The 14,286-nt window shown below is 62.3% G+C and overlaps 1 protein-coding gene across 2 annotated transcripts; it reads left to right on the top strand.

Moving 5' to 3' along the window:
- The first annotated feature begins 672 nt into the window (after nt 1–672).
- LOC142403130 (kallikrein-11-like) lies at nt 673–5,352 on the top strand. Of its 2 annotated transcripts, none has more exons than XM_075489296.1 (6): nt 673–801; nt 2,177–2,235; nt 3,559–3,706; nt 4,049–4,302; nt 4,664–4,800; nt 5,097–5,352. In XM_075489296.1, the coding sequence occupies exons 2-6, from the start codon at nt 2,193–2,195 to the stop codon at nt 5,247–5,249; spliced, it is 735 nt and encodes a 244-aa protein (XP_075345411.1). In that variant the 5' UTR covers nt 673–801; nt 2,177–2,192; the 3' UTR covers nt 5,250–5,352. The 2 variants fall into 2 exon arrangements, with proteins under 2 accessions (XP_075345411.1, XP_075345410.1); XM_075489295.1 differs by having other exon boundaries at nt 733–801; nt 2,133–2,235.
- The last annotated feature ends 8,934 nt before the right edge of the window (nt 5,353–14,286 follow it).

Raw genomic sequence — 14,286 nt, 5'->3', positions numbered from 1 at the left:
ACGTTCTGGTTCCCATCAAGGAGCCACGTTTTGAGGTTGAACCCCCTGGAGATGTGTCCTGGTGTCCCTCAACCATCTTCACCCAGCTCCAGGTTCTGGTGCCCATCAAGGAGCCACGTTTTGGGGTTGACCCCCTGGAGACGTGTCCTGGTGTCCCCTCAACCATCTTCATCCATCTCCATGTTCTGGTGCCCATCAAGGAGCCACGTTTTGGGGTTGACCTCCCTGGAGACGTGTCCTGGTTTCCCCTCAACCATCTTCACCCAGCCCCACGTTCTGGTGCCCACCAAGGAGCCACGTTTGGGGGTTGACCCCCCTGGAGATGTGTCCTGGTGTCCCCTCAACTGTCCTCCTCCAACCCCAGATCCTGTGTCCGGTGAGGAGCCACGTTTTGGGGTTGACCCCCCTGGAGACGTGTCCTGGTGTCCCCTCAACCATCTCCCCCCACCCCCACCTTCTGCTTCCCACCAAGGAGCCACCTTTTGGCCTTGCCCCACCAGACCCTTCCCCCCCCCCCCCACCCCCCCTCCCCCATGCCCTCCTTCCCATCCTCCCCCCACCCCTCTCCCCCCACCCCGGTGGGCCGCCCCAACGGCCCGGCTTCTCCCAGTTTGCCAGAAAGTTCCGGAGCCGTGGCCGGATTAGAGGAGAAGGCGGAGGAAAACCGTTTCCTCCTCCAGCCCCAGATAAAAACCCGGCGTCGGCGGCGGCAGGAGGAAGACGCGCCCGCGGCCGCGGCGCTTTACCAGCTCGGGTGGAGCCTCCCCTCCCCGTGGCTCCGCGGCCCCGCGCCAGCCCCCGGTAGGAAGATGGGGCCCTGGGGTTGGGCTGGGGGGGGGGGGGGTTGGGTGGCACCCCGGCGGGGGATGGGGGGGGGGTTGGGTGGCACCCATGGGGGGATGGGGTGGGGTGGGGGGTCCCTGGGGTGTCCCGAGGGGGAGTCAGGGCGGCTCCCGGCCTTCCCTCGCTTCCCTCGGCCCTCCCACGGCCGGCCCTCCCTCCCTCTCGCCCTCTGGTCTTTCTCGTCCTCCCTCGTCCTCCCCTCCCTTCCCTTCCCCTTTCCTCTCCTCCCGTCCTCCCTTCCCCATCCTCCCTTCCCCCTTCCCCTTCCCTCCTTCCCCGTCCTCCCTTCCCCCTTCCCTCCCTTCCCGTCCTCCCTTCCTCCTTTCCCGTCCTCCTGTCCTCCCTTCCCCCTTTCCCATCTTCCCTTCCCCCTTTCCCATCCTCCCTTCCCTCCTTTCCCGTCCTCCCGTCCTCCCTTCCCCCTCTCCCGTCCTCCCTTCCCCCTCTCCCGTCCTCCCTTCCCCCTCTCCCGTCCTCCCTTCCCTCCTTTCCTGTCCTCCCTTCCCTCCTTTCCCGTCCTCCCATCCTCCCTTCCCTCCTTTCCCGTCCTCCCTTCCCCCCTTTCCCATCCTCCCTTCCCCCTTTCCCTCCTTTCCCGTCCTCCCTTCCCTCCTTTCCCGTCCTCCCTTCCCTCCTTTCCCGTCCTCCCTTCCCTCCTTTCCCGTCCTCCCTTCCCTCCTTTCCCGTCCTCCCTTCCCTCCTTTCCTGTCCTCCCTTCCCTCCTTTCCCGTCCTCCCATCCTCCCTTCCCTCCTTTCCCGTCCTCCCTTCCCCTTTTCCCATCCTCCCTTCCCCCCTTTCCCTTCCCCCCTTTCCCATCCTCCCTTCCCTGTCCTCCCTTCCCCCTTCCCCCTTTTCCCGTCCTCCCTTCCCCCTTTTCCCGTCCTCCCTTCCCCCTTTTCCCGTCCTCCCTTCCCCCCTTTCCCGTCCTCCCTTCCCCTTTTCCCGTCCTCCCTTCCCTTTTCCCATCCTCCCTTCCCCCTTTCCCTTCCCCCCTTTCCCATCCTCCCTTCCCCCTTCCCTCCTTTCCCGTCCTCCCTTCCCCTTTCCCGTCCTCCCTTCCCTCCCTTCCCGTCCTCCCTTCCCTCCTTTCCCGTCCTCCCTTCCCCTTTCCCATCCTCCCTTCCCCCTTTCCCATCCTCCCTTCTCCTTTTCCCTTCCCCCTTTCCGGCCTCCCTTCCCTCCTTCCTCCCTATCCTCGTTTACCTCCTGACACTCCGTGTCCCCAAAGGTCCGTGTCTCCACCCCGACCCCCACCCCGACCCCCACCCCGACCCCCCACCCTGCCAGGGGCCACCCGGGGCCGGAGCCACCCCTTGTCCATCTCCCCGCAGCTCCCGGCCCTCCGGCATGAAGGTCCTGCTCATGATGCTCCCGGCGCTGGTAGCCACAGGTAGGAGAAGCCGTGGGACCCCCATGTCCACCCGTGGGACCCCCATGTCCACCCGTGGGACCCCCATGTCTACCCTGGAGGGTCCTGCGTCCACCCCGGAGGTCCCATGTCCACCTGTGGAACCCCTTTGGATGCCCCGTGTCCTCCCATGGGACCCCCATGCCCACCTCGGATGCCCCATGTCCACTCGTTGGATGGCCACCTCCTCCACCTTGGAAGCCCCATGACCACCCGTGGGACCCCCACATCCACCCCAAGGAGTCCCATGTCTGCCCGTGGGACCTCCACGCCCACCTTGGATGCCCCGTGTCCTTCTGTGGGACCCCCACGTCCACCCCAAGGGGTCAGGTGTCTTCCCCAGGGGTCCCATGTCTGCTCGTGGGACCCCCCCCACGCCCACCTTGGCTGACCCATGTCCTGCCACAGGACCCCCCATGTCCACCTTGTAGGACCCATGTCCACCTGTGGGACCCATGTCCACCTGTGGGACCCTCATGTCCATCTTGGATGCCCCACGTCCAGTTGTGGGACCCCCATGTCTTCTCCAAGGGGTCTCGTTTCTTCCCCAGGGGTCCTGTTTCCACCCATGGACCCCCCCACGTCCACCTCGGATGCCCCACGTCCACCTCTGTGACCCCCATGTCCACCTCGGATGCCCATGTCTACCTGGGGGACCCCTGTGTCCTCCCCAGCAGCCCCACATCTGCCCTAGCTGCCCCACGTCCACCTGTGGGACCACCACGTCCACCTGTGAGACCCCCACGTCTACCTTGGGTGTCCTGTGTCCAGCTGTGGGACCCCCACATCCATCTGCAGGACCCCTATGTCCACCCCAGGGCTACCACGTCTACCTGTGGGACCACCACGTCCACCCTGGGGGCCCTTCTCTGTCGTGGGTGTCCCCCAACCACCCCACATCTACTCATGGGACTGCCCCACATCCACCTTGGGTGCTCCCCAACCATACCTGAGACCCCACAGCCACCCATGCCACCCTCTGTGGCTGGCATGGGTGCCCCACATCTGCCCCAGGGGACCTCACGTCCATCCCATGGGCCCCACGTTCACCTATGAGACCCCCATGTCTGCCCCAGGGGCCCCACGTCCACCCGCGGGACCTCCCCACATTGACCCCAGGGACTTCCATCTCTCCCAGGTGTCACCTGTCCGCCCCGTGGACCTCCTGGTCTCTCTCTCCCAAGCTGGACTGACCTCTTCCACCACTGATTCACATGGGGATGGGGCCACCAGGGGTGGCCAAGTCCCTTCAGAGGGTCCCAGCCCAACCCGTGTCCCCTGTGTCACATCCCTTTGTCCCCGCAGCCTCGAGGAACGTCCTGTGGGTGATCGAGGGGACCTCCTGCGACCTGCCCTGGCAGGCTGCCCTCTTCAAAGGGGAGAAGTTCCTCTGCGGGGGGACGCTGGTGGACAAGAACTGGGTGCTGACGGCCGCCCACTGCCACGTCCCGGGGTAAGAGGCCATGGGGGGCAAGGGGTGCCTGGTGGCTTTGGTGTTGATGGGCTGAGACCAACCAGGAATTGGTCCAGGTGGCACCTGGGGTCCTGCTTTCCAGCCCAGCAGGTTGGGAGGGTTGATGGCATCTCAGTGGGCTTCGCTCTGCCCCTTTTCTGCCGGCGTACAACCCAAATTCTGCCCTTTTTTGGGAAGCCATGAACTTAACTCTGCCCTTTTCTGCTTTTGCTTCTTCTGCCCTTATCACCACCTTCTGGGACCATGGCTCTGACTCTGCCCCTGCTTTGTGTGGGTCCCCCTGGCCCCCTGTGTCCAACACGGTTCCTTTGGTTCCATCAGCTTCATCAGGGTGCGGCTGGGGGGCCGGAGCCACAAGGACTCGGGCGGCATCGAGCAGTGGCGGCGCTCGGCCAAGGTCTTCAGGTACCCACGCTACAACGAGACCAGCAAGGACGGTGACCTGATGCTCATCAAGTTCCTCCTGCCTGTCCTTGTCAACAAGCAGGTGAAGCCGCTGCCGCTGGCCTCCCGCTGCCCCGTGCCCGGCAAGACCTGCCAGATCTCGGGCTGGGGGGCCACCACCAGTCCTGAAGGTATGAAGCCGGTCACCTGGGGACATCTGGGGTGCGTTGATAACCCCTAGATGTTTGTCCCCTCCCCGGGGACCCAGGTGTCCGGGCTCCCCCCAAAGTCCCCGTCCCAGTCCCGTTGGTCCCGCTCTAACCCTTAGGCACCCTTGACCCCTGAGGGAACCCAAGTGTCCGGGTGACCTGGTCAGGACACCAGGAAGCCTTGGAGCTCCTGCTCGGTGCCAACAAGAGGAAGAGGGGAGATGAGCTCCAGGGCAAAGAGGACCAAGAGGTCCAAGCTGGATCTGGGCTTGATCACTCGGTCCGTGTTCCTCCCCCACCCCACCCCCGCCCCGGGTGACCTCGTGCCCTCCATCATCCGCAGTCACCTTCCCTGAGGATCTCCACTGCGCCAAGGTCACCATCATCTCGGAAGAGCAGTGCCGGCGCATCTACCCCAGCTCCATCACCAGCAACATGGTGTGCGCGGGCGAGTCCCGCAGTCGGGCTGACTCCTGCCAGGTGGGTGCGGGGCCGAGTTGTTGGGAGATCCCCCCCCGGGATGAGGTCCCATGAGGGAAGGTTTGGGGCTGAGAACGGACACAACTCGGTGCAGCCGGCAGCACGTAGAGGGGGATTTGGGTATGCGAGGGTGGGAGGTGAGGTGCTGTCGCTCAGAGGAGAACATCTCCTTGGTGGGATTTGGTGGGTGGAGAGACCAGGCCAGCCCTGAAACGACCCCGGATTTGGGGTGATTTTTTTGGGGTGGGCCATGACTCCCAGACTCCTCCCCCGCCCCCCCCTTCTTACCTCATCAGGGTGACTCCGGGGGACCCCTCATGTGTGATGGGAAGCTCCAGGGTATCGTCTCTTGGGGCCCGGGCATCTGCGGTGACCCCAAAAAACCCGGCGTCTATGTCAACCTCTGCAAATACACCCAGTGGCTCCAGGACACCATGAGAAGGAACTGAACCCCCATCCCCAATCCACCCCCAGCGCCAACGGCCATGGGTTGGCCCTCACACCTCCTCCTCCTCCTCCTCCTCCTCCATGAAGGTCCCCAGAGCCGGCCGGTCCGAGCGCTGGGGGTGGGGGGGGGGGGGCAGGGGTTGACCGGGGGGCCCTGTTGAGATGTCGATGAATAAAGTTTTTTGACGTGGCTTTTCACCATGTCTTTAACGGGTGGAGCACGGCTCTGGCAGGGCGAGGTGCCCTGAGTTGCCCCAGATCTCATAGGGGCTGGAGAAGACCCAGCCCACCACCTTTGGGGTAGACCTGTTGGCCCTACATCAGGTAGACCTGTTGACCTCACCGTGGGGCAGATCTGGGGCAGATCTGATGGCCCTACCACAGGGTAGACCTCCATGAAGTAGACCTGTTGACCTCACCGTGGGGCAGATCTGATGGCCCCACCACAAGGTAGATCTGTTGACCTCACCGTGGGGCAGATCTGATGGCCTCACCACAGGGTAGACCTCCATGAAGTAGACCTGTTGACCTCACCGTGGGGCAGATCTGATGGCCCCACCATGAGGTAGATCTGTTGACCTCACCGTGGGGCAGATCTGATGGCCCCACCATGAGGTAGATCTGTTGACCTCACCGTGGGGCAGATCTGATGGCCCCACCACAAGGTAGATCTGTCGACCTCACCGTGGGGCAGATCTGATGGCCCCACCACAGGGTAGACCTCCATGAAGTAGACCTGTTGACCTCACCATGGGGCAGATCTGATGGCCCCACCACGGGGCAGACTGCCATGAGGTAGGCCTGTTGACCTCACCATGGGGCAGATCTGATGGCCCCACCACAGGGTAGACCTCCATGAAGTAGACCTGTTGACCTCACCGTGGGGCAGATCTGATGGCCCCACCACGGGTAGACCTCCATGAAGTAGACCTGTTGACCTCACCGTGGGGCAGATCTGATGGCCCCACCATGGGGTAGACCTCCATGAGGTAGACCTGTTGACCCTACTCCAGGTAGACTTGGTGACCCCGCCATGGGGCAGACCTCTTGGCTGTGTTGGGGTCACCCAGGGCTCTTTGCCACCACCATGGGGACACAAAAGTCCAGCTTGGTGTCCCCCCACCCCACAAGAGCAACAAGCCCTTGCAACGCCCCGCAGCCAGACCCTCCTTCTCGGTGCCTCCATCCCAGCCCCATCTCCGTGGGCCAACGTGTGACCGGGGGAGGACTTCATCCCCAGAGGAGAAGAATTTCCCTGTGATTCAGCAGGAGCAGAAGGGGCCAAATTTCCCCACTTGGGGTAAGGTGGCAGCAGATCAGGGCTGTTCCACCTCCCCGACGGGGAGCATCCGCCCAGGCCACGTTGGAGGCGAGCGAGCGAGAAGAAATCACCCGCTGGAGGCCAAATTTACCCGTGGAGCTGAGGTCTCTATTTTTTTTTGGGGGGGGGGGGGGGGGATTTTTCCCCTCCATGGGGGTCATCGTGGTCCCATCCCGGTGGTGGGGTGGGATGGAGAGCGGTACCAGCCCGGCTTCGCCGTGACGTGTCTACAGGACGTTGGCGGTGGGGTTGGTGGGCTGCGAAAGCATCTCGATGCCTTGCCCCCGGTGCAAGAGGAGACACGGCAAGGTCACGGCGTCACATGTCATCCCCCGTGGCTCAGCGGGGCAGGGAGCGACGCCAGTCGCCTTGCGCAAGGTGTCACCCTCCCTCTTGCCCCACGTGGCCGAGGCCCGGCGCGTTGGAGGGCGTGGGCCTTGTCTGGCCGCCACGGTGGGGAAAGAGGTTTTGGTCCAGGTCCAAATCGCCAGGGAGGTGGAGAAGCGATTGCCTGTCATTGCTGGGGCCACCGGTGGCCACCGGTGACTTCCAGCTCTCGCTCAGCACTTCACGGGAAGGTTCAACCACCTTTCGGCATCCCATGAAGGACGTTTGACTTGGAGGGTCCCGTGTTGGTGGCCATCAGCTGTGGTGGGCTGCCACATTGGGTGCCAGCACAGGCAGCTCCAGGTCATCCAGGGAGGGCTGGTCAAGGTGCCTGTCGGGATCTCATCAACGTGTCCGTGGAGGTCTGGTCAACATGTTCATGGAGGTCTGGTTAACATGTTCATGGAGGTCTGGTCAATGTGTCCATGGAGGTCTGGTGAACATGTTCATGGAGGTCTGGTCAACGTGTCCATGGAGGTCTGGTCAACATGTTCATGGAGGTCTGGTCAACGTGTCCATGGAGGTCTGGTCAACGTGTCCATGGAGGTCTGGTGAACATGTTCATGGAGGTCTGGTGAACATGTTCATGGAGGTCTGGTCAACGTGTCCATGGAGGTCTGGTGAACATGTTCATGGAGGTCTGGTCAACGTGTCCATGGAGGTCTGGTCAACATGTTCATGGAGGTCTGGTCAATGTGTCCATGGAGGTCTGGTGAACATGTTCATGGAGGTCTGGTCAACGTGTCCATGGAGGTCTGGTCAATGTGTCCATGGAGGTCTGGTCAATGTGTCCGTGGAGGTCTGGTGAACATGTTCATGGAGGTCTGGTCAACGTGTCCATGGAGGTCTGGTCAATGTGTCCATGGAGGTCTGGTGAACATGTTCATGAGGTCTGGTCAACATGTTCATGGAGGTCTGGTCAATGTGTCCATGGAGGTCTGGTCAACGTGTCCACTGAGATCTATCAAAATGTTTATGAAGGCACAGTCAAGGCATCCATCGGGGTCTACCTAACATGTCTGTGGAGGTCCAATGAGGTCTACCCCCTGTGCCCATGCAGGATTGGTCGTCACATTGCTGGGGCCTACGCAACAAGGACGCGGAGGTCTGGTCGCTGCGGCCCTTGGGACTGGGTCAAGATGTTCATGGAGGTGTAGATGATGCAGCCAGGTCCATGGCGGGGCTGGTAAGTCACCAAGTCCGTGGAGGTGACATTGAACCATGCCAGGAACAGCTGGAGTGCGGCCACTGCCACCGCATCCGAGAAACTGGCACCGCTGGCACCCGACGCCGGCGCTCCTCTATCACCCGTGTCCCCTGAGCCACCCCCTGTGTCGCCCAGGGCACTTCCACCCACGGTGCTGCCAGCCCATGTGTCACCCAGGGCCACCCCTGGGTCAGCCAGGGCGCTGCCACCCCCTTGTGTCACCCAGGGCACTGCCACCCACGGTGCTGCCGCTCCATGTGTCAACCAGGGCCACCTACCATGTCACCCAGGGCACTGGCACCTCTTGTGTCACCCAGGGCCACCCCGGACACAGCGCTCCCAGGGCTGTGAGGACATCTGGGAGGGGACAGGGAACATGGATGGGGGGGTGGCATGTCCCCTCCCTGTAAGCTGGCACGGGGGCCAAGAGGTCCTGGGTGGCCCTGGCAGTGGGTGGCAGGCCCAGGCTGGCTCTGCCTGGGCCCGCAGGGTAATTAGGTAATTAGCGCTAATTACACCACGGAGATGGGAGCTGAGGAACTGGGAGAACTGGTTGGACCCAGCCCCAGCCCCCAGCGCTGCGCTAACGTCATCGCCCCCCCCCCCCCCCCCCCATCTCCATGGGGCTCTGGGGCCCCTCACGTCGTCTCCCATGGGGTCCCCCAATTGTCCTCGCTTGTGCCCCCGTGTCCCCTTCCGTGTCCCCACGTCCCCTCGTGTCCCCTCGTGTTTCTCCACGTCACCTCTTACCCCCTTGTGTGCCCCACGTCCCCTCGTGTGCCCCCCGTCCCCCAAGTCCCCTCGTGGGCTCCTGGGCCCCCCCACATCCCCCCGTGTCCCTTCATGCGCACCTATGTCCCCTCATGTCCCACCACGTCCCCTCATGTGCCTCTGTCCCCATCGTGTTGTTCCCCCCTCCCCTCATGACCCCCCCACGTGCCCTCGTGTCCCTTCGTGGTCCCCCATGTCCCCTCAGGTCCCCCTCATGCGTCCCTGTGTCCCCTCTTGTGCTACCCTGTCCCCTCACGTCCTGTCCCCTGTCCCCTTGGGTCTCCCATGTCTCCTCATGGCCCCCCCCCCCCCCCATATGTCCCCATCTTCCCTCATGGGCCCCCCATGTCCTCCCATGTCCCCTCGTGTCTCCTCATGCTCTCACGTCCCCCAACGTGCCCCCGTGTCCCCTCATGTGCCCCGTGTCCCCTCACATGTCCCCGTGTCCCTTCATGTCCCCTTGGGTACCTCATGTCACCTCCCCATGAGCTCTCCTCTCCCCTCATGTGTCCCCTGTCCCCACCCAGGACCTCTGTTCCCCTCGGGAGCCCTCGTGTCACCTTGCCAAGTCCCCGTGTCACCTTGCCAAGTCCCCCAGTCCCCTCGTGTCCCCGGGGTATCAGGGATCCTCGTGGATGGGATCTCTGTGGACCTTCATGGCCGAGGACGTCCACAGAGCAGATCCCCCATGGATGGGATCCCCGTGGATGGGATCTCTGTGGACCTTCATGGCCGAGGACGTTCATAGAGCAGATCCCCCATGGATGGGATCCCCGTGGATGGGATCTCTGTGGACCTTCATGGCCGAGGACGTCCATAGAGCAGATCCCCCATGGATGGGATCCCCGTGGATGGCATCTCTGTGGACCTTCATGGCCGAGGACGTCCATAGAGCAGATCCCCCATGGATGGGATCCCCGTGGATGGGATCTCTGTGGACCTTCATGGCCGAGGATGTCCATAGAGCAGATCCCCCATGGATGGGATCCCCGTGGATGGCATCTCTGTGGACCTTCATGGCCGAGGACGTCCATAGAGCAGATCCCCCATGGATGGGATCCCCGTGGATGGCATCTCTGTGGACCTTCATGGCCGAGGACGTCCATAGAGCAGATCCCCCATGGATGGGATCCCCGTGGATGGGATCTCTGTGGACCTTCATGGCCGAGGACGTTCATAGAGCAGATCCCCCATGGATGGGATCCCCGTGGATGGCATCTCTGTGGACCTTCATGGCCGAGGACGTCCATAGAGCAGATCCCCCATGGATGGGATCCCCGTGGATGGGATCTCTGTGGACCTTCATGGCCGAGGACGTCCATAGAGCAGATCCCCCATGGATGGGATCCCCGTGGATGGGATCTCTGTGGACCTTCATGGCCGAGGATGTCCATAGAGCAGATCCCCCATGGATGGGATCCCCGTGGATGGGATCTCTGTGGACCTTCATGGCCGAGGACGTCCACAGAGCAGATCCCCCATGGATGGGATCCCCGTGGATGGGATCTCTGTGGACCTTCATGGCCGAGGACGTCCATAGAGCAGATCCCCCATGGATGGGATCCCCGTGGATGGGATCTCTGTGGACCTTCATGGCCGAGGACGTCCATAGAGCAGATCCCCCATGGATGGGATCCCCGTGGATGGGATCTCTGTGGACCTTCATGGCCGAGGACGTCCATAGAGCAGATCCCCCATGGATGGGATCCCCGTGGATGGGATCTCTGTGGACCAGATCTCCACGGCTGATGGTGTCAGTAGGGTGGATCCCCATAGACTGGATCCCCAAGGATGAGGGATCTCCGTGGTTTGAAGCTTTGCGGAATTGGCCTCCATGGCCCAGGATCACCGTGTCCTATCCCTTCACGGGTGGCATCTCCATGGACAGGATCCCAGTGGATGAGATCTCCGCCCACCACATCTCTCTGTCGGGATCACCATGGCCCAGGTGCTCTGCAGAAGGGATCCCCATGGATGGGATATCCACGGATGATCTCTGCAGCTGACCACTCCACGGACAGGATCTCCACAGACAGGATCCCTGTAGCTGAGATCTCCATGGACCAGGCCTCCATGGATGGGATTTCCATGGACCAGATCTCCATGGATGGGATCTTAGTGGACCAGACCTCCATGGGCTGGGATCCTGGTGGACAGGATCCTGGTGGATGGGATCTTTGTGGACCGGATCTCCATGGGAGGAGATCACCACGGCTTAGCCTGGTGGATTAGGTCTCCGTGGACCAAATCTCCATGGGATGGGATCTCCAGGGGATGGCATCCTGGTAAGCGAGATCTCCATGGGCAAGGCCTCCACGCATGAGCTCCCCAAGGCCACAACCTCATCATTGAGGATCTTCACAGACCAGATCTCCATGGCTCTGCTGGGACAGTTGCCCTTGCAGGAGCTCCAGCTTCACCTCCAGCTTTAGGACCAAACCCAGCCCCAGCCTTCCTCTTGCCACCAGCAGAGAGCGAGATCAGCATCTCCAAACCGTGATTCATCCCAACCCGGCCTTTCCTTTCGTTAGGACTCAGCTCCTGGGCTTCTCCGCCCTTAATTGCTCGTCAGGCTGTTAATTGCCTTGAGCTGCTCCCAGCCTCGTCTCCTCTCCCGGCCCTGCCGAAGGGGCCGTTGAAGAGGCACGGAGGTGCCTTCACGCCACCCCTGGAGCTCCTGCACCCACATTGCAGCTCTCTGGTCCCACCAGCGTTGAGGATGACCAGGCTGGGGTGGCTTTAGAAGACCCCATCGGTGCCTAAAATCCTTGTGAGACCTGCAGGACATGCCGGAGCTCGAGCACGGCTCTCCCAGGGGAGGAGAACCATCGGTGAAGACGGCTTGAACCTCCTGGAGAGAGATACCGGGGGCTGGCAACCGCCGCTGAGCTCAGCAGGAGCTTCGGGCCGCCCGCCCGCCCGGCGCCTAGCTCACGCCCCAGCACGCACGCGAAACCCGCCCCAGGAAGGGCCAGGAGATGCCGGGGTCCTCGGCCGCTGCCACCACCCCCGGGCGGAGATGCCCCAGGTGGCCCTGGGGACGGTGGGTGACACTGATTGCACCTGGGTCACCCTCTCTGGGCACGGGGTGGTCACCTCCCAGCTTGGAGACCCTCCAAGACCCCCCCATGCCGTTGGGGCGGGGGGAGCAAGGAAAAGGGAGGTGACACAGCTCCGGGGTTGGGGACGCTTGTCCAGCTGGGGGCACAAGTGGCACCCCCGTCCCCGGTGGCCCCTTGACTCACCAGAAGCGACTCGCTGGGTTGGCAGCGGGACGTGGCCTCGCCCATCGCTCACCCACATCGGCGGCGTTACTCATCGGGGACGTGCAACCGGCGCCGGGTGCCAAAGGAAGGTGGCACGTAGGTCCCTGGGGACCTCGGGTCCGGTGATGTCCTCCAGGGGGGCCGTGTCCCCCACCCTGGAGCCATGAGGGTCCCTCCTTGGAGGTGGCACCCCGAGCTTTGCACACGCCAAGGCCCGCCCTTGCACACGCGTGGACACGCGCATGGGGGAGCGTGTGCACACGTGTGCGTGTAACGCGATGCCTACCTGGCTTTCAGCGTGCTGGCGTGTGTGATGAGGGCGGGCGGGCGGATAGATGGACGGAGGAGATGGATGGACAGCTAGATGGGGAGATGGACGGACAGGTGGAGGGATGGGCAGAGGGATGGACAGAGGGATGGACAGATAGATGGAGGGATGGATGGAGGGATGGACAGAAGGATGGACAGATAGATGGAGGGATGGATGGAGGGATGGACAGAGGGACAGAGGGATGGACAGATAGATGGAGGGATGGATGGAGGGATGGACAGATGGAGGGATGGATGGAGGGATGGACAGAGGGATGGACAGATGGAGGGATGGACAGAGGGATGGACAGAGGGATGGGCAGAGGGATGGGCAGATAGATGGAGGGACGGACAGAAGGATGGACAGAGGGATGGATGGAGGGATGGACAGATAGATGAAGGGATGGACAGAAGGATGGACAGACAGATGGTCAGATAGATGAAGGGATGGACAGAAGGATGGACAGATAGATGGAGGGATGGATGGAGGGATGGACAGAGGGATGGACAGATAGATGGACAGATAGATGAAGGGATGGACAGAGGGATGGACAGATAGATGGAGGGATGGATGGAGGGATGGACAGAAGGATGGACAGATAGATGGACAGATGAAGGGATGGACAGAGGGATGGACAGAGGGATGGACGGAGGGATGGATGGAGGGATGGACAGATAGATGGAGGGATGGACAGAGGGATGGACAGATGGATGGAGGGATAGATGGAGGGATGGATCGATAGATGGATGGATGGATGGAAGGATAGATAGGAGGACAGATGGACAGACAGCTATCTAGCTCGTTGGAAAGACAGTCAGACAGAGAGACAGCTGCGCAGATGGACGGACAGATGGACAGAGATGGGCAGATAGACGTGGAGATGAAGGGACAGAAGTGTGAGTGGATAGAGCGGCCGATTGCAGACGGACGGACAGACGGGCTGATGGACAAACAGACGGAGAGATGGACGGGTGGACAGATGGGACAGAGAGATGGACAGAGGGGCTGTTGGACAGACAGACTTGCAGTCAGATGGACAGATGGGTGGACAGAGGGAGGGAGGGAGGGAGGGATGGATGGGCAAATGGCCAGATAGATGGACAGATGGACTTACAGTTGGATGGACAGAGAGAAAGATAGATGGACGGAGGACAGACAGCTGGATGGACAGACTTCCAGACGGCTGGCCAGACAGGTAGACCGTCGGGCGGACAGATGGCCGGCCAGACTTACAGTGAGGTGCACAGGCGGACATGGAAATAGAGGGAGGGACAGGCAGGTGGGAGGACAGACAGACAGCTGGATGGATAGATATCCAGACAGACTTACAGTTGCTTGGACAGACAGACAGATGGCTGGGCAGCTAGGGGCCGGCTCAGCACCCCGACAGCCCCGTCGTGCCCTGGGGGGGGGGGGGGGGGGGGATGGGAACCCCCCCCCCTCGACCCCTCCGCCGGGATGCAGGGAGGGGCGAGCTAGCCGGTCCGCCCGGGCAGGCTGTTTTTGGGACTCCTCACCCCCCGTGTCCGGGGCGGCTCTGACAAATGGGAGGAGCGGGCGTGTCCCCTTTGCCGAGGAGCCCGGCGGCGTTTCCTCTGGGACATCAAAGCCGTAATCACCCGCGGGGCCGGGGAGACACCCACAGGCCACGCTTGCCCCGCTGCCGCGTAGACCCGTCGCCCAACCGCTCTTGACTCACCCCGCCAAAGACACGGCCTACTTTTCACCCCGGGTATAAATATGCCCAAGCCACCGGCTCTCGGCTTCCCGACGCACT

This window comes from Mycteria americana, unplaced genomic scaffold (assembly GCF_035582795.1).
Source record: "Mycteria americana isolate JAX WOST 10 ecotype Jacksonville Zoo and Gardens unplaced genomic scaffold, USCA_MyAme_1.0 Scaffold_115, whole genome shotgun sequence".
In the NCBI taxonomy this organism is placed as follows: domain Eukaryota; kingdom Metazoa; phylum Chordata; class Aves; order Ciconiiformes; family Ciconiidae; genus Mycteria; species Mycteria americana.
Note: the sequence above shows the minus strand (reverse complement) of the source record. Positions and strands in the feature narration are given on the sequence as shown.

What these genes read in the sequence shown, in the direction of transcription:
- LOC142403130 (XM_075489296.1), top strand. Translation starts at nt 2,193, where the DNA reads ATGAAGGTCCTGCTCATGATGCTCCCGGCGCTGGTAGCCACAG. An exon ending in CCCGGCGCTGGTAGCCACAG is followed by an intron (nt 2,236 to 3,558) that starts GTAGGAGAAGCC and finishes TTGTCCCCGCAG; the next exon opens with CCTCGAGGAACGTCCTGTGG. An exon ending in GCCCACTGCCACGTCCCGGG is followed by an intron (nt 3,707 to 4,048) that starts GTAAGAGGCCAT and finishes TGGTTCCATCAG; the next exon opens with CTTCATCAGGGTGCGGCTGG.